General features: G+C 41.0%; 1 protein-coding gene across 1 annotated transcript in view; it reads right to left on the bottom strand.

Annotated features, from left to right (window-relative positions):
• LOC138959086 (uncharacterized) overlaps positions 1 to 19,147 on the bottom strand; it is a 54,501-nt gene extending 35,354 nt beyond the window's left edge. The window contains exon 1 of the mRNA XM_070330436.1: positions 18,791 to 19,147. Coding sequence (XP_070186537.1) covers positions 18,791 to 18,824 — 34 coding nt within the window. The 5' untranslated portion in view covers positions 18,825 to 19,147. The remainder of the gene's footprint in view (positions 1 to 18,790) is intronic.
• Between the last annotated feature and the right edge of the window lie 765 nt (positions 19,148 to 19,912).

A 19,912-nucleotide genomic window follows, 5' to 3' on the forward strand; every position in this document is an offset into this window, starting at 1 on the left:
TCTTCCAGCGAATGGCCCATTGCTTCAGATAAGAAACCGATTGCACAGTCAGTCTCTCTCTCTCTCTCTCCCCTTTTCTTTGAACAAAAAAACAAAACAAAAAAACTTTGAGGGCTTCAAAACTTTGAGTTTTAATAATCACTGTGTCAAAAAAGAATCAGTGACTTGGGGGTTTTTTCTCCAAAAAAATGTTGGCGCATTCATATTCATAAGGACACCTTGCTACAAAGGACAGTGGCAACTGAGGCTCCCCAAGAGTGTCCTTTGCTCGCAGGTTTTACTGTATATAGTGTCGATGTCGTGCTAAAGTTATGTCCATACAAATACTGTCATGCTCAACTTATGCCATATATCATGCACATCTCTTGCCATATATATTATATATAATTATACTGTCGATGTCGTGCTGAAGTTATGGCTATACAACTAACTGTCATGCTCAACTTATGTCCCTCGTCATTACAAATCAGAGTCTGATCTGTTCGATTTAGCATGGCGGCACACGAATGTTGCTTTCATTTTGACCCTTTGCTGACGTTTGAATTTTGTGTGGCCCAGTCGTTTGCCATGCCTGCCTGGACATGAAACTATGTATTATGCAACCTTTAGCTCGTAACATAACCAGGGAGACAATGACAGCAGTTCATATCGGTTCAGATTCGTGCATTGCAAATGAGTCGTCTCCTTCCCTAATGGCAGCGGCAATGCAGAGGGTCCGGTCCGGGGACTGATGAAAACTTTTACATAATACATGTCATAACTTGGCGTTCCACAACGTGCACAGGGTCTTTTTTTCCCTCTTGTGTATGCGTACAAAAAACCAGCCCAGCAATCTATCTGAAAGTGTGGAGTGTCACCCAAAGCGACCTATACCAGTGTTTCTAACCTGATGGGAAGGGTGGAGAAACGAAAACAGTATCAGTTTGACTAGTGATCTGTGTAAACAGTCACACAGTCGTGTCAGTCAACACAGGACTGCGACGAACTCAACACAGCATATTGCGAATAAACGTACAGAAGTACACAAGTTCACTTTATGAGTATGTTTTAAATCGTAGCGGGTATCTTGGCAAAACCCCAACAAATTATTTAATTAATTCGCGACTGTCAAAGGTTTTATTGGTTATACACATTGAGCCTTAATATCAAAGAAAAATGCGGAGTCTTAGGAACACAACGGTACCAAAATCATGAGTACTGGTCAAGAAACGAAGACGCACGATGCAATAGAAAACTGTGACATCACGGTACGTATATATTAAGTCTAATTCGAATAATGACTGCAAACACCGACACTCTTTGGAATGATCATTTTCAACCCGACCGATTTGTATGCACATACACACCGAGGTTAAAGGTCCAATGACACTCGTACAGGTCATGTTAAAGGCACAGTAAGCCTCCCGTAAACCACCCTTGAAGCCTTCCATTTGAACGCTCACCGAACGGGAACATCGTAGGTGCCCTACATAAAGAGCTAGCAATTTTCAAAGAATTAAATGTTGCGGATTGTCTGTCAGACAATCGGACGGTGCTTTTTTGCGCTTCCGACCTAACTTTTGAAATCTAAATAATAAATTGACAGCTTGTTACACAAACATTCTTAAATCAAATGTAACCGTGTGCCAATTTACTTTACTCTTTCTTACCGAGCTCAAACACTCAAGCAAACGACACAAGTTATATTAACAGGTTCTTTTATTCCAAAAGATGAAAAGGGGAATGTGTGGGATAACGGGGGTTTACTTTCAAATACAAAACTTTCAATGTATTACTATAGGACTAAACAACTCCAAAAAAACAACGCTCTCAACTCTTCACTCTAAAACTACATTCTAAATTCTCCCTCTAAAGCTACCCTTTAAAAACACACTAAATCCTTCCCCCAAACTACACTCTACTCTAAATCCTCACTCTCAACTTTAATCCAAACAAGAAGGGCAAAGCCCATACGACTCACATGCTTGACCTTGACCTTTACATGACCTTGACCTTGACAACTAAACCTAGCAATGACATCATACACTAAGAACTGCTTTACACATTTTCCCTACCAAAATACATGGTCATCCAAGGTCATGCAACACAAAGCTGTTAATTCAAGACATAGGAAGTACAATGGTGCTTATTGGCTCTTTCTACCATGAGATATGGTCACTTTTAGTGGTTCACTACCTTATTTTGGTCACATTTCATAAGGGTCAAAGTGACCTTGACCTTGATCATATGTGACCAAATGTGTCTCATGATGAAAGCATAACATGTGCCCCACATAATTTTTAAGTTTGAAACACATAATTTTTAAGTTTGAAACAGTTATCTTCCATAGTTCAGGGTCAAGGTCACTTCAAAATATGTATACAATCCAACTTTGAAGAGCTCCTGTGACCTTGACCTTGAAGCAAGGTAAACCAAACTGGTATCAAAAGATGGGGCTTACTTTGCCCTATACATCATATATAGGTGAGGTATTAAATCTCAAAAACTTCAGAGAAAATGGGAAAAATGGGAAAAATAGCTGTTTTTTAGACAACATTTATGGCCCCTGCGACCTTGACCTTGAAGCAAGGTCAAGATGCTATGTATGTTTTTTGGGGCCTTGTCATCATACACCATCTTGCCAAATTTGGTACTGATAGACTGAATAGTGTCCAAGAAATATCCAACGTTAAAGTTTTCAGGACGGCCGGACGTCCGGACGGACGGCCGGGGGGGGGACAGACGGACGGACGACTCGGGTGAGTACATAGACTCACTTTTGCTTCGCATGTGAGTCAAAAAACCACAATGAGACTCTAATCTAAAACAAACGAAATCTAAAAAAAAAACCTAAAAACAATTCTTCCAAAAAAAAACCCAAATCTACAAAAACTCTAACAAAACCTGACCAAAATCCCTCCACTAAAACTAACTGCTCCCCTCTAACGAAATCTAGTCTACGAAAACCTAACGAAACTAAAACCCATCTAAAAAAACCCGTCTACTGAACCCAGCTAAAAAAAGAACAAGTCGCGTAAGGCGAAAATACAACATTTAGTCAAGTAGCTGTCGAACTCACAGAATGAAACTGAACGCAATGCAATTTTTCAGCAAGACCGTATACTCGTAGCATCGTCAGTCCACCGCTCATGGCAAAGGCAGTGAAATTGACAAGAAGAGCGGGGTAGTAGTTGCGCTAAGAAGGATAGCACGCTTTTCTGTACTTCTCTTCGTTTTAACTTTCTGAGCGTCTTTTTAATCCAAACATATCATATCTATATGTTTTTGGAATCAGGAACCAACAAGGAATAAGATGAAAGTGTTTTTAAATTGATTTCGACAATTTAATTTTGAAAATAATTTTTATATATACTGTTCAAAAAAAGAAACGCATAGCTTGTAATATTTGGTTAATTTAGTTATATGGCTACAAGGATATCCACCAAACTGCAGAAAATGTTTATCTGGTCGTCGACCTTTCGTCCATTGCCACAAGTGAGCTCTGCACGTGACGCATGCGTTATCAGTGGCTACAATGTCAAAATTGCTCATTTGGCATGACCACTCGTCATGCTTCAGTGTAATCTCGTGAAACTCGGGGAATATTGAGCTCTCACCATGTCTTCCAAAACCCATAAAAGCGGATTGTTCGCCACAAAGAAATCAGACGACAATTCAGCGACGAAAGATGGCCCGATTGAGCAGAGAAGACCGCCAAATTGCATTGGGTCGTTTACAAGCAGGCCAAAGTCAAAGTGCAATCGCCAGGCACTTCCACGTGTCCCAGAGCACCATCAGTAGACTGTGGGTCAGGTTTCAAGCCACTGGCTCCGTTGCTGACTTGCCACGAGCGGGAAGACCAAGGGCGACAACTGCTGCTCACGACCGCTTCATACGGCTCCGCCACCTCCGGAATCGTTTCCTGTCGGCCTCATCTTCTGTCCAGGCTCTCCCCGGGCCACACCGATTATCGGACCAGACCGTGCGGAACCGCCTGCATGAAGCTGGTTTGAGAGCTCGCAGACCTCACAGAGGAGCTGTCCTCACCCGCCGCCATCGCCAGAACCGAGTGCAGTGGGGCAACCAGCACCTTCGCTGGACCGTCCGGAATCACTGGAGACACGTGTGGTTCAGCGACGAGTCCTACTTCCTGCTCCAGCGACATGATGGTCGGAGGAGGGTCTACCGGAGAGTAAACGAACGTTACGCGCCCAACTGTGTGGATGAGGCACCCGTTCATGAAGGTGGAGGCGTCATGGTGTGGGGGGCGATCAATACCGCTGGAAGGAGCACCCTGGTGCACGTCCAAGGGCGCATAACTGCCCAGCGATACGTGGAGGAAATTCTGCGCCCACACGCCCTTCCTCTTCTGGCTGACCAGGATGCCATATTCCAGCAGGACAACGCTCGCCCGCACACAGCACGACTCGCCACCCAGTTCCTCACCGACCACCATGTCCAGGTGCTTCCCTGGCCATCCATGTCGCCAGACATGAACCCGATAGAACACCTCTGGGATGAATTGGACAGACGTGTGCGCAGGCGAGAAGAAGCGCCGGCAAATCACCGCGATCTATTGCAGGCACTTCAGGAGGAGTGGGACACCATCCCACAGCAAGATATCCGGCATCTGATCCAGTCCATGCCCAGAAGGTGCCAGGCAGTTGTTGCTGCTCAAGGCAGTCACACCCCCTACTGACTTGACAGCCTCGGCACCCAATCGTATTGATTGACCGATTGATTTGAAGATGCAAATGAACTGTGTGTGCATTCAACTGTGTCCATACCAAATTTCAAACAAATAATCTAAATATTGGATTTTCTGTTAATTTTTTCGAAAAATAAAACAAATTTGGCAAGTAGCAACTATGCGTTTCTTTTTTTGAACAGTATATTTAATTTTCAGAGCTTGTTTTTAATCCAAATATAACATATTTATATGTTTTTGGAATCAGAAAATGATGGAGAATAAGATAAACGTAAATCTGGATCGTTTTATATATATATTTTTTTTTTTACAATTTTCAGATTTTTAATGACCAAAGTCATTAATTAATTTTTAAGCCACCACGCTGAAATGCAATACCGAAGTCCGGGCTTCGTCGAACAATACTTGACCAAAATTTCGACCAATTTGGTTGAAAAATGAGGGCGTGACAGTGCCGCCTCAACTTTCACGAAAAGCCGGATATGACGTCATCAAAGACATTTATCAAAAAAATGAAAAAAACGTATGGGGATATCATACCCAGGAACTTTCATGTCAAATTTCATAAAGATCGGTCCAGTAGTTTGGTCTGAATCGCTCTACACGTACGCACGCACACACACACACACACACACACACACATACACACACACATACACCACGACCCTCGTCTCCCCCCCTCGATGTTAAAACATTTAGTCATAACTTGACTAAATGTAAAAAGACCTAACTGAATCTAACTACACCCCTCTAAAAAGAAAAGACCTGAATCTAACTACACCCCTCTAGAAAGAACCCCGTCGCACACTCTGCCATCCTGCAAACCACAGAATGCACGCCGTAAGCATACGTAAACAAATCAACAATTTCAACTACCACAAGCTAACTCGTTGAACAACAAAACACATCATTCCTACCAAATAACATGCCTACAATACCGTTCTCTCAAACAACGGTTTTCTAAAGCATTCAACAAACAAAAGTCTTCCCAAACATTCCAACTCACAAAACAATCTACTTGAACATTCAAATAAATCCTTTCCCCAAGCAGCATACTATTCTTCTCACTGCTTACCCATTTACAGAAAGAAAATTGTATTAACCTACCAGCAAAAGAATTCCTCACATCCCAAAGGATTTCAGCCTGTGACATGTCTACAGCGTCAAGAAAACACACCACAAAAAATATAGGTTGTCTTCACTCCAAAGTTCCAAGCAAAAAGACAGTTTTAGCGGCCACATCCTGCGCACCGGCGTCACAGGATTAACACATATTCGACTCGAGGGGTGTCGGGCACCCCCACTTTCTTTAGTTAGTGTCTAACGTCACCTTCAACTATTCAAATTTACATCGCGGCGGAGGGAAAAAGGGAGATGGAAATAAGCCACCTGTCAATTGTTTCTTGTTCACAAAAACATTAATCACAAAATTTACTCCAGAGGCTTGTACCAAAAAAACGATCGTTTTACCTATGCAAATTTTAGAATCGGCTCTTCCGCGAGACCAATTCAATAGAAACGAAACACAGTCTCGGAAACCTTAATGGATCCCCGATAGTACAGGTTTGAATCCTCGATAGCACAGAGGTACCACAAGTTCACACGGATGCACAAAAGTGCATGTGTACCGTAACTGTCGTTCCCAAGCTCACACATAAAAGAAATCTTTTTTTCATCAAGACATTAGATCAGAACATTACGAAGTTTTGAAAGTTTAAAAAAGATAGTCCGGAAGCAGGGTCACGCAAGGTCGTGGTTCTCGTAGCAGACGACGCTGCCTGGCGCCAGTCCTCTGAACCGTTAACCGCCACTGCTCTAGTTCGCAGCCGTTTCAATGTTGCATTTCAGATTCAAAGGTACACAATAACGTGCTATCGCAGATAAGCTTGCAGAGATTTGCATTGAAATGACAAACTGGCGGCTAAATTGTGAAAAAAGTAAAACTGGATTACACGGGTTCACGATGGCTCAGAGGTAAGATAAACCACGCAAAAATAAATTCTTTGAAAATTGCTCGCTCTTTACGGAGGGCACCTAGAATGTTCTCAAGCGGTGATCAGTGTTTAAATAAAATGGTGTTTGTATTGTGTGTAAAAGCCTGACAGTAGGGGTGTCGCTTGGGTCGGCCCTTCGGCCAAACTTTCATGTCCCTATCGGCCAAATGTCCGAAGGGTATTCGCCTAAATCGGCCAGTTTGTCCAGTTTTTTGTATTGGTCAGGCTTTGATTGCTAAAACTGCTGCCGATGTACTTAGTCAACTGACGTTTATTTCCTTCGCGAATACCAAAAACGAAACATCAATGTTTTGAACGGAAGCCATTGCCAAAAAATATAGATGCCAGAGTGGTTTCCCTTGGATAAGGGACACCACACTCTCAGCGCTTAGGTTCGCCGGTTCGCGATAGTTTATCAGTCAGTCAGTGCTTTCGATTTGGATTTGAACATCATGTCGCAACCAAAACAAAAACCTAAATTTGCCAAGGTTTGCCACCCGTCACCAAGGTAAGTGATTCAGGACAAAATGATAGGAACACCGCGAATGTGGACAGTGTCAGTGTGAGTGGGAGAAGTGTTGTCGAGTCGATCGAAGCAGACGACATAGCAGACGATAGTCTCCGCGAATCGAAATCTACTTGCCCAAAATCGGACGAGTTTTACTTTCAAGAAATTAAAGTTAACACTATTGTGACTAGCATTGCCACGGCGTTAACGTCCTGCCTGCCCAAGCTTGCCACCAAGAAACTTCCCAAAAAACAGTAACTGTAAAGAAATCTGTCTAGCAAGCTTGAATTAAGTCCAATCACCACCAAATTTTGTGTACTAATTAAAAAATGGATGCCCAGTTCAGTCGTGCTATTTATAAGTTTGTCACGCGATTTGTTTTAGCAAAGGCGGGGTGAAAGGGGGATAATTTGTGTTTTTTAAAGGGACGTAACCACTCACTCAGTACACGTTTTCGAAGAATCCGATTTTAGGGGTGAAATCTATTAAATTTTTCCGCCAGTTTTCTTCACATGCAAGAAACTGACATGCTTTCCGTCCATAAATAATTTCACTTCTTAATTTTACCAGGAAACAACATTTCAGTCTTGAGTATATGTCGAGGGGGAAATATGTACACAGGCGAAAGATGAAATCGTGACACCAGTTGTACCCCCACTCCCCTCTGGCTTAACTGCTCCACCCTGTAATTTGTGTTCCTGAGACAATGATTGTATGTATTGGTGTTTCCCTATTGAGTCTTGCGCTTCAATGTTGCGGTGACTTTGTATGAGCCAATATAATGGCTGAAAATTTTCCAAGATGTCCTAAAGCTTTGACAGTTTTGGCCAAATGTCCAAACATGAAAATGTCTAGCAACACCCCTGTGACAGTATCTGTGATGGTTTACGGGAGGCTTACCAGCGTTTCGATTTCCAACACTGCATTGTCATTATGCTGAGGCGAATTAGTCACAGCGTCAGGTGGCGTGCACATTCTTTTCATCGCCTCCAGCCCGTGCCTGTGTCATCCATTAATTACAGTCAGTGTCATTAGTCAAACCCTCCAATATCTGCTTCACAACATTCCTGACTTGCTCAATGGGGGTCACCGAAATGTACTACGCAGTTCGGGCGCATTATTCACAGCCAGTCAAAAGGTACAGTAAATGAATTATCCACTACACCTAACACCTCCAGACCTGAGTGCACTAAATTAACAGAGTCCATGAATGCACATACTGAGTTTCTGTGTACATGTATAACATGCACGACGTCTAATAATAATGATATCTATAGGCCATTAAATAGAGAACTGAACTGAACTTTTTGAGGGTGACAGACGCAATGCAAACATCTTTTTTTTTCATCCGGCCCTCGCCCATTGAGGGGTAACCCAATAACAAGAAACAAAAATTAACTCTATTTTACAGTGGGAGAAGCATGAACCACGGATTTGAAAGGGGAAAAGTCAGGACAGACAGACAGACAGACAGACAGACAGACAGACAGAGAGAGAGAGAGAGAGAGAGAGAGAGAGAGAGAGAGAGAGAGAGAGAGAGAGAGAGAGAGAGAGAGAGACAAAGAGAGAGACAGAGAGAGAGAGCGTATTTTGCGAAATGTCCCTTAAAAAAATACGAGACACTTTCCGCAGGAAATACACTACTCACAAAAAGTTAAGGATCACTATGAGAAAACAGGTGCTCAATAAAATCAGTTTGCTACTGTTATTTATTTCTCAGTCAAACCAAATTGTTATGAATTCTTGTTCAGCTGTAAGTGGGCGATGTTGTGTTAGTGGGAAAATTGCACGGGATTCTCTACTACTGAGCTTGGTAGCAAAAGAAAAAGCGGAAACTTGCGAAAAAGGATCTTGTTTTGGACCGTTCAGCCCGAACGCATTGCACAAGCCACATGGAAAAACCATTATGCACGTGCAAGCACTGCTGTTTATGTGTGAGATGCTGTCACTTGCTTGGCTTTTTGAGAAGACATACCACCAGTATTAGGCATTATCTGACAATGCCTCCACGACGAAAATTGAACGAGTTTGAGAGGGGACGAGCTGTTGCATGGTTCCAAGATGGTGTCCCCAAGCAAGAAGTGGCCAGGCGATTTCACGTGTCCATCTCGGTCATTGTCAGACTGATTCAACGTTTCACAGCCACTGGGAGGGTCCAGGAAAGACGCAGACCTGGGCGACCAAAGAAGAAAACTCCACGTAAAGATCGTCTCATTGAACGACTAGCCTTGCAAACAAGAACAGCCTCTTCCAGCATTATTCGAAGGCAGCTGAGGGTGGCTACTAACACCAACATCAGCCAGCAGACCATACGGAATCGCCTTCATGGGTTTAACCTCCGTTCTCGTCGCCCAGCTGTACGGCCACGCTTAACTCCAGCCCATAGGGCAGCACGCCGCGCCTTCTGAAGATATCACGTGAGGTGGACACGTCAGCAATGGTCCCAGGTCCTGTTCAGTGATAAATCACGCCTCACCCTGAACCACAACGACGACCGACTGAGGGTCTGGAGGCGCCAAGGGGAACGCTACATTGGCGCCACTGTCCAAGAAAAGGTGGCCTTTGGTGGAGGTTCTGTAATGGTCTGGGGGGCCTTCAGCCTTCACCACAGAACACCCTTGTTTCATGTACTGGGTAACCTGACTGGCCTCCGATACCGCCGGGGATGAGATCCTTCGACCGCTGGCTGTGCCTACACTGCAGCAGATGGGACCGCAGGCTGTCTACTAGGATGACAACGCTCGCACCCACAGGGCAAGGGTGGTCAACGACGTCCTGCAGCAGTCTGGAGTCAACAGAATGGAGTGGCCAGCATGCAGTCCCGACCTCAACGCGATTGAGAACGTCTGGGATGAGTTGGATCGCAAAGTGAGGAGCAACCACCCTCCTCCCAGGGATGTCCACCCCCTCTACCAGATGCTGCAGGCTGAGTGGCAGGCGCTTCCACAGAGGATCTTCACCACCCTGGTCAACTCTATGAGGACTCTGTGCGTCGAGTGCCAGAACAGCCAGGGCGGTTACACGCATTACTGAACTTTTGGGAGCATCTGAATGCCATGTCTTGTGATTTCAACGACTTTGTGAAATTAAATTTCGACACGTACACACTTAGATAAAATGTACAGACCAAACGATTGTTCAACATTGAAGGAAATGTTGTATCGTTATCACTAAAGCATTGAATTAAACGTTTGCCAAATACCAGCGCATTGGCTTTCTAAATTGGAAAGTTATGAATTTGTGAGCAAGTGATCCTTAACTTTTTGTGAGTAGCTTAGTTGTAACCCGCTTCGGCATGGGTGGCAAAACATTTCTGCATTTTTCCTTAATACACTTCAACACATGTGAGGGTATATTTTGCAATTTTATTCTGCTACGATAAACGAGCTTTAGCACAACTCAAATCACGCCTATCCTCCAAAAACAAATCCCACTCATGTCCATTTATTTGTTACCTCTAAGCAGGCCTGAAAGTAGAGAGTATTTTACTCGCCATGGCGAGTAGAAACATGTACCGTATTTGACGGATTACAAGACGCACCGTTTTATAAGCCGCACTCCCGACTTAAAAAAACAAGAAGAGCAAACGCTCGATCGAGTCACTTTCGCAGTTCTGAATATTATATGAGGCATCAGATGGACAGGAAGAAATTGCTATTCACAACACAATGAGTCACGTTCACATAAAATTTGAGCCCGGTCACTTTTATAGTTTCCGAGAAAAGCCCAACGTTAAGTTGTGTGTTGCCGAACAGAAAAGGCTAGTTATCTCCCTTGTTTTTCTGATAACGTTCGTAAAAGGCTACAGATGTAAATACTTTGATGTAAAGAATAATCCTACAAAGTTTCAATCACATCCGATGAACTTTGTCAAAGATATAAAATGTCTAATTTTTCCTTTGACGCTGACCTGTGACCTTGAAAAAGGTCAAAGGTCAACGAAACCATCGTTAAAGTGTAGAGGTCATTGGAGGTCACGACTAAACAAAATATGAGCCCGATCGCTTTGATAGTTTCCGAGAAAAGTCCAACGTTAAGGTGGTGTCTACGGCCGGCCGGACAGACTAACACTGACCGATTACATAGAGTCACATTTTCTCAAGTGACTCAAAAAGTATAGGCTCTTTCTTTGGCCCATTTTGTCTAGCGTATTTAATTAACTGAGTCAGTTGTAAAAAAAACATGAAATGGAATAACTGATTCTTTAACATTAAATCAAGTGTCTTTTCACTTAGAACATAAAATAATTCACCACTCTATTTAGAAACCTTCATTGGAACATAAAATGAGTCATCACTGTCTTTGAAAATCTTCATTGCCACTGTCTTTGTAAAACCTTTATTGAAAAATATGATTCACCACTGTCTTTTCACTTGGAACATCACCACCATAATAATGTGGCACCGTATCCTTACAACAACAAGGGTGTATTTTTTGTCACTTGAAAAAAAAAAGTAAAATAAATAAATAGCATATTTTGACAAATTCTCTGCAGTTACTAAAATAGATCTGTACAGTTACCTGACTCGTCAGTGCAGTTACCAGGAAACTTGTAGCAGTTCCTGAGTGAATTAAATTACTTTATTTTGAATAAGACTCTATATAATACCTATATTTATGCTGGTTGGTTTTCCATCCCTTTTGTATAATTGGCTGTCCATAATACAGAATATAGAATAACAAGTCGCGTAAGGCGAAAATACAATATTTAGTCAAGTAGCTGTCGAACTCACAGAATGAAACTGAACGCAATGCAACGCAGCAAGACCGTATACTCGTGGTCCACCGCTCACGGCATAGGCAGTGAAATTGACAAGAAGAGCGGGGTAGTGGTTACGCTATGCTGCATAGCACGCTTTTCTGTACCTCTCTTCGTTTTAACTTTCTGAGCGTGTTTTTAATCCAAACATACCATATCTATATGTTTTTGGAATCAGGAACCGACAAGGAATAAGATGAAACTGTTTTTAAATTGATTTGGAAAATTTAATTTTGATAATAATTTTTATATATTTAATTTTCAGAGCTTGTTTTTAATCCGAATATAACATATTTATATGTTTTTGGAATCAGCAAATGATGGAAAATAAGATAAACATAAATTTGGATCGTTTTATAAATTTTTATTTTTTTTTACAATTTTCAGATTTTTAATGACCAAAGTCATTAATTAATTTTTAAGCCACCAAGCTGAAATGCAATACCGAAGTCCGGGCTTCGTCGAAGATTACTTGACCAAAATTTCAACCAATTTGGTTGAAAAATGAGGGCGTGACAGTGCCGCCTCAACTTTCACGAAAAGCCGGATATGACGTCATCAAAGACATTTATCAAAAAAATGAAAAAAACGTTCGGGGATTTCATACCCAGGAACTCTCATGTCAAATTTCATAAAGATCGGTCCAGTAGTTTAGTCTGAATCGCTCTACACACACACACACACGCACAGACAGACACACATACACCACGACCCTCGTTTCGATTCCCCCTCGATGTTAAAATATTTAGTCAAAACTTGACTAAATATAAAAATGGTATGCAATCTACAAGCATTTCAGTGCAGTTACCATGATGTCTCAGTGCAGTTACTAAATAGGTCCATGCAGTTACTTCTCTGGCAGTTAACTGCACAGAAAGTAACTGCACAGACAAATTCGTTATTTTCAAATAATAATCACTCCCTGTCATCAAAAAAACATGGCGTCCTTGACGCCATGTGAAAGTAAATCTATGGGCGATTAAAATGCAAATTATTCAAAATGTTTTTGTTAATTAGTGTAAGGCCTAAAAAAAAAATATGTGTGGTTACGGTAACCCGACCTACCCTATTTTTAGGGGCCGATCCTATAACTTTTTATTACATTTGTCACAAAAAAAAACCGAGTGCAAAAAACGCAATGAAAGCGAAAGCGCCCGAGTCGCACACTTATTTCCCTGTCAAGTAGGTTTAATTTGTACACATTAGAAAAAAAAGTTTAAAAAAAAAAGTGATTGCCTACCTACCTACCCTATTTTTTTTGGCTATGTTACCGTAACCACACCTATTTTTTTTTTTTGGCCTAATGGAAAACCCCAGTAACTGCACATAACTGGAAAAAAATAAATAAATAAAAGAAATAAAATTTGGGGGCCCGGTAGCTCAGTTGGTAGAGCACTGGACTTGTGATCGAAAGGTCGCAGGTTCGAATTCGGGCCGGGACGGACACGGGTCAACTTTATGTGCAGACCCAGAGACGGAAGCCATGTCCCACCCCCGTGTCATCACAATGGCACGTAAAAGACCTTGGTCATTCTGCCATAAGTGCAGGTGGCTGAATACACCTAAACACGCAGACACCTGGGTAGCGCGACTCCGTTGCTGCTAGCTTTCCACTGGGAGGAAGCGACCCGAATTTCCCAGCGATGGGACAATAAAGTAATGAAAATGAAAAAAAAAAAGAAAAATAACTGTTAAGCTAAACATCCTTCACCTTGACCTGATGAAAATCATATTTCATTGCCTAAAAGTGATCCAATGTACCCACCTGATTGCACACAGCTTTCCGCGTCTTGGAACTCTTTTGTAAAGAAAACCACATTTGAAAAGCAGGGAGCATTCCGTTTTTATTGCGTATTTTGGTTCCTGGTAACTGTAAGGACCAAAACCTCTTGGACATGCAATTTTTACTTTTCAAAAATTGGGAGAACAAAACTACTGATTGTATCGATATTTTGTTTTTGTTATCTTGAGATAATGACGGGATAAACATAAACCAACAAACAAAATGATAAAAAAAAATTGTGCGTTTTACAGGTGAAATTTTGCTAATGTCGAAGGGACATGCATTTTGACCCCCCCTTACACATGATAACTTACTATAATAAACAGAAAAAAACAATAAAACGGGCAAATGAGTATACTTTAAGGTCCGGAGGACATTGAACTTAAGCACTTCCAATTTTCAGATAAGTAGGATGAAAATTTTTGAATTTATAAAATTTTAAAGTCAAAAGACAGGTTTTTTATGCATTTTTTGAAAAAGTCCAATATATGTTTATATCAAGCTGGTATTAAACCAGATGCGACAAAAACTAATCCACTTTTCCTGCTAAATGCATTGGACACATAATTATGCCGCGGCAGTTTGTGTTTACTGTCTCCTTATTTTCTTCTTTCTTCCATTTTGTTCAAAATGTAATCGTAGCGCAAACACCGGAAATGATTAACTCCAAGACTTTTCAGGCAGAACTGACAAAAACGCCCCAGGTCACGCAAAAGAAAGCTGCAAATCAACACCACCAGAAACGTTTATTTTTTTTATATACAGAGCACTGATTTTGTCGCAAAAAAGACCCAAGTGGCTGTTTTCCCCTGCTCCCTCTGTCCATATCAATTCCGTCCTCCCACACTCTCTCTCTCTCTCTCCCTCCCCCCCCCCTCTGTCTGCTCTCCCCCCCCCCCCCCCCCCCCCTCTGTCTGCCTCTATCTGAAAGAACGTCCAGTGTCTAAAGATTATGGATTTCACAAAAAGCTAAGCCGGCGTGAGGAGCCCAAGATGCAGAAGAGATAAAAAAAATAAAAAAATTTGTTCGGGCGGCCCAAGTTATTCGTTTGTTTCTTCAGACTATTGATTTTTGAACAGACCCGGGGATTGTGCAAGGCCTTGAAAAGGGGGAAGCCCAATGGGGTTCTGTGTGAATATGTCGCGTGCCTGTCGCTGTGTTCTATTGATTCACAACTGTCAGAGTTTTTTCTTCTTGTGTCACTGTGTTTCTTTCTCTCTTCCTCTCCCCTTTGTTTTTGTTTTCATTTCACTTTGTCAAACTCTCCCTTCTGGCGAATCTCTCTAAGGCTTTTCTGCGGTTTTTACTAGTACAAATATACACAGATAGAGAAACAGAGACAGACTGAGGGGGGTCAGGAGGAGTACTAATGACTGAGGAGGAGAGAGACCTATATGGCCTTAAGTCTGAAATGGTGTCCACAGCTGAAATAGCTGTGCAACCTTGGCTCTAACCTGATTTGTACATCAAAGAAAAATAAAATCCTTGTAAAGATTAATGAGACTTGTAAAAAAAAGTATGAAGTACACACCTAGAGAAACATTGTGTGCTCAGTTGTTGTTTTTAATGAAAATGTCGCCATTATCTGAAGTCAGCAGCACTACATTTTGGCCATTTTTTGTGACATGACCTTACAGCATATTGAAACATGGTCTACTCTGTCATATTTATGGGACAGAATGTCATGAATGACTTTTCACTGAGCCAGTAAAACTCAAATGTACCTTTGACAAAGCAAAGTTTTTGAATTTTGTCAGTGAGCCTGCAGAAAATGGGGAGACAAAATTTCACAGAAAGTTCATAACTATTTCCGTAAGACTTCATTTATGTTCACTGATCAGCTCTAAATAATAATTAAAGATTGAAACCTGATATATTTTTGTAAAAAAGTATTTTACAGTATGTTTTGCAGAGGTATAAAACATAAAAAGGGTTGTTTGACTTGTTTTTGCATGTTCAAAAGTAGTTTGAAGTTTACGTGCAGATTTTCTTGTGAAAAAAGAGTTATGAACTTTCCAACCTTTTGCCTTATAAAATGAGTAAATTGACTGGTTGGGGAACACCTAGCTTTGTAATGCATTTGGATCCACTAGCAGCTGTCACACTGAAAGTTTGCATCAAGTTCATTCATTGGTGTTTGAGTAATTGAGAAATAAAAAATTCTTGTGAGAAAGTTATGAACTTTCCTACTATCTCCACTGAGAGTGTTTTTTGTCCTTAAATGCTAGCCATGAAAGTTAAGGTTGTAGTGGAACAGCAATTTTTCATATAAAAGTACATTAGATTTAGATACTAAGCAATTTTTGTCACTAAAGTCAAGCAGTATGCTTTAGTTAGCCATTTTCTCTGTGTCTTGCGCACTATTTTTATGTGAGAGTTACTAACTCATGTCAAAACCCAAAATATATGTAAAATGACTATTTTCAGTTTCCAAATTACACTGTACCATGATTTTCATCACAAAAAGAATCTACTGGCTGCTGACTGTTTCTTTCTGAAGTACTTAGCCGTTTTGTCATGAAGTTCATAACTTCACATAACTCAAGCTCATTTTTCAAGGGCGTGTTTAAAATAATGCCTTGTTAATAGCAAAAGAGTACATTTGACTTTATCTGGACATTTTGTAAGAAGTTTTCTGAATATCAACCCTCAAAATTACATTTTGATAATTCCAGCATGAATCTGGGTTGACTGCACGGTGTACATAACTTCACATCAACTGACCCTCAGCCCCACGGTGTGAAGTTATGAACACATGCCATGAGTATGATTTATACACAATAATTAATTTACTACACTAAATCACTACCTCAAATGATGTGCTGCTCTTCTCCAGAGTAGGCTGTTACAGTTTGATGTCATTTTTATTCTAATTTACCAGCAGATTTTAGTACGTAGCTTTTCAGTTAAATAAATGATGTGAAGTTATGAACACACAGTCAGCTGACATAAACACCAACTAAATAATGATTTCGGTAACAGTTTTCATGACTGAGTTTGGTTAAGTAAATCATTAAGTTGTTTAGAATTATTTGCAAGAGACTTTAGTTAGTTATTTTAGTATAAATGTGTGATTGATGTGAAGTTATGAACTTTCACAAGTTTCAAACAATTTGTTTTATTTTGGCAATTAAAATCTGATTTTGTAATATAAGTGCAGCTTTAGCCTATACTATAACTCTGTGTTCTCAGTTTGTCATTGTTTTGCAAATATATTATACAGTAACTGTACTAGAGACCAACATAACAAAAATTCTTGTGAAGTTATGCGCACGCTCACATTTTATGATTTTTGTTATCGTTTGTTTTCACAAATGTTTTACTTTTATTACTTAGTTGTATGTTGATTACAAAGAGTAGCTGGAGAGAAAATAAGATGACATATGCACTTTCTTACTTTGGTTTGAATTAGCCTTAGTTTGTGATGTCACGGTGTGAAGTTATGAACTCCTAGGACATTCTAAAAAAACTTTCAGTTTCTGCCAACTCTTTGAGTCAGACAAACATTTTGGTGTATTGAAATCCTTTTGATGGTACTTTTCAAGCACATCTTGCACAAAAACAGCAAAATTGTAGATTTAATGATAACTTATGCCAATATTTGCTGTGAAAAAATTGTGACAATATTAATTTCTATAAATAATACAGATAACCAAAAAATCTTCTCCACACTTCATCTTCAAAAATTACCTTCATGTTCCAGCTCACCTTTTTCAGATTAAAAAACTAAACAAATTGTTTCCTGCCTGTATAAATTAAATTTATTATACCAATAAAAGTAAATTATGTGAAGTTATGAACTTCCCATTAATGGAGTTCACATCTGCATCATGCGTGGCCAAAACAAGTTTAACTTGCTTGAAATGCAAAGTAATTTGCTGTAGCAATTTGCTCAGATGTCTAAAACAGACCCAATACATGTAGCAACAATGATTTAACAAGTCTAAATTTTGTGACGGTGTGAAGTTATGAACTCCTGCAAACTTTTAAACCTGAATCTGTGAAGTGATCAAACATGAGTTTTCTTAAATCATAGCTGTTCCTTGCGTATTTATGCTCTAAAATACATCTCTATTTTCAAAACAAAGAAAATGTTCATTTTTAAAATTGATTTTGTATGTCACAAAAATGGACACCAATTCTGACTTTGGGCCATATGCATGACACTTGAAAGAGACAGAAAGTGATGGGGGAAGGAGGGAGACAGAGAGTGAGAGACTGAGAAAGGGAGAAGAGAGGGGGGAGGAGCAGACTGAGGAGGAGAAGGAGAAGGAGGGAGGGAGGGAGAGAGGGAGGGAGAGAGAGAGATCAAATCAAATTCTATTTTTTGAGGGTTGTGGCATAAGCAATACGAGCTTTTTTTCCAGAGAGGGGACTAATCTAATCACATATTTACACGGATATTAACGTAGAAAAAAAAAAGAGAGAGAGAGAGAGAGAGATTCTGCGCTGAAGCTCATTGAATCAACTTGACTCAGTTGAACCGGCGGCTGCCGATGATTCATACCCGCTGGATTTACACGGGGCTGCAACAAGAGTCGTCACGCAACGCTGCTCGAAAATGAAAGCAACCGCCTCACCGTTCGTTTTATGACACCGCTCTGTCAGTCTGTGTGAAATTATTCCACCCCTGCCCAACTACCCGTTTTATGTTCGGTGTTTATGTTTTAACTCAACTCAACTCAACTCAAATTTTATTGGCTTCAATTTTCAAAGAAGAATTTGTCTTGCGCTTGGGAGAAAGTAAGAGTATAACATATAAAAACAGCGGCGAGCAAGTTTTACCGGCCGCGATGTCTGCAACGCCGGTTTTCGCGAGCTTTTAAGGCACAGCAACCTGATATATAACACTTTTTTTCAACTTGAACTATGCCAATAGTATCCGTGCCTCTAATGTTATGTCAACATACACCGTATCATTTGACACGCCGGTGGATGCCTATGACACCGCCTTTTGAAACTGTCACTTCGAGTGCACGGCACAATTAATACAACCACAACACTGACTCAGCGAGCCAAGTGTTCAGTTATATTGAGATAAATACAACACAAGCTTACCTGCAAGGATGGAAGCGAGGAGCAGAAAATGCATGTTGAAGACCGGCGAGTCGGGCGGAAGCAGACGATAAAACAGCTATCGAATGGAGAGCTGGGAGAAAGACTGGAGAGGCGTGTAGCAGCAACACTGCGTCGAAGCTCCACTGAGAATGCAAAATGTCGACTGTGACAGAGTCCGTCAGATGACCGGTTCACTCGAGAAAGATCGACGGAGGAAATTTACGTTGTAGCTGCTAAAAATAACAACTTGTCTCACGGTCAAATTTCGTCTGGTTTAAGAGCGTCTGCGCCGTCTGTGTCAGTGCAGTGCGGGTCGATATCACGTGACCCAGCGAGACCACACAGAAAGAGAAGAGCGCTATGAGACAAAGAGGAAGTATACAGTCGCGCTGAGCTGAGCTTTTTCACCTGCGCGCACGGACTGAAGCTGCTATGTCTCACCTCTGTCTGCGTGTAGGGGACCTAGCGGGTAGAGACTGGCCGCGGCTTGATCTTGTAACTCTGTATCACGTCATTCTTGTATTTTACAAGACTCAAACTTTGCATCGTTATTATGGGGGCGAGGACGCCCCCATTCTATACGGATAGTTTCGAGGTTGACCATGGGCAGCGCCATTTTGTTGTGAAATACGTCATCAGTTTGTGTACACAGGAAGTTGTGACATCCGTCACCCTATGGGAGGGGTGACGTCAAAATTGTTCATCTGTAGAAAGTTGTGAAATCCGTCACCCTATGGGAGGGGTGACGTCAAAATTGGTCATCACAGAGTTTGTGTAACACAGGAAGTTGTGAAATACGTCACCCTATGGGAGGGGTGACGTCAAAATTGTTCAACAAAAACATGATATGTCGCATTGTGCAGGGTCAACTGCAACAAACTCAAACCGAGCCATTCATACCTAGCTGTATTTGAGTGACTTATATACCCGACATTTTTATTTCTTATTTTTAGCACAGGTGTAGGAAAAATCATGAACCAAAATGTTATTTATTTTCTAATTTAACATTTTTTTTACAAATATGACCATGGTCTTTTAAACATACAGTGACATTAAACATTGTTATGTTAAAAAAAAGAAAAAAGAAAAAAAGCTTTTGTGCACAAATCAGAAAATACATTG

The sequence above is a fragment of the Littorina saxatilis genome, linkage group LG2, assembly GCF_037325665.1.
Source record: "Littorina saxatilis isolate snail1 linkage group LG2, US_GU_Lsax_2.0, whole genome shotgun sequence".
In the NCBI taxonomy this organism is placed as follows: Eukaryota; Metazoa; Mollusca; class Gastropoda; order Littorinimorpha; family Littorinidae; genus Littorina; species Littorina saxatilis.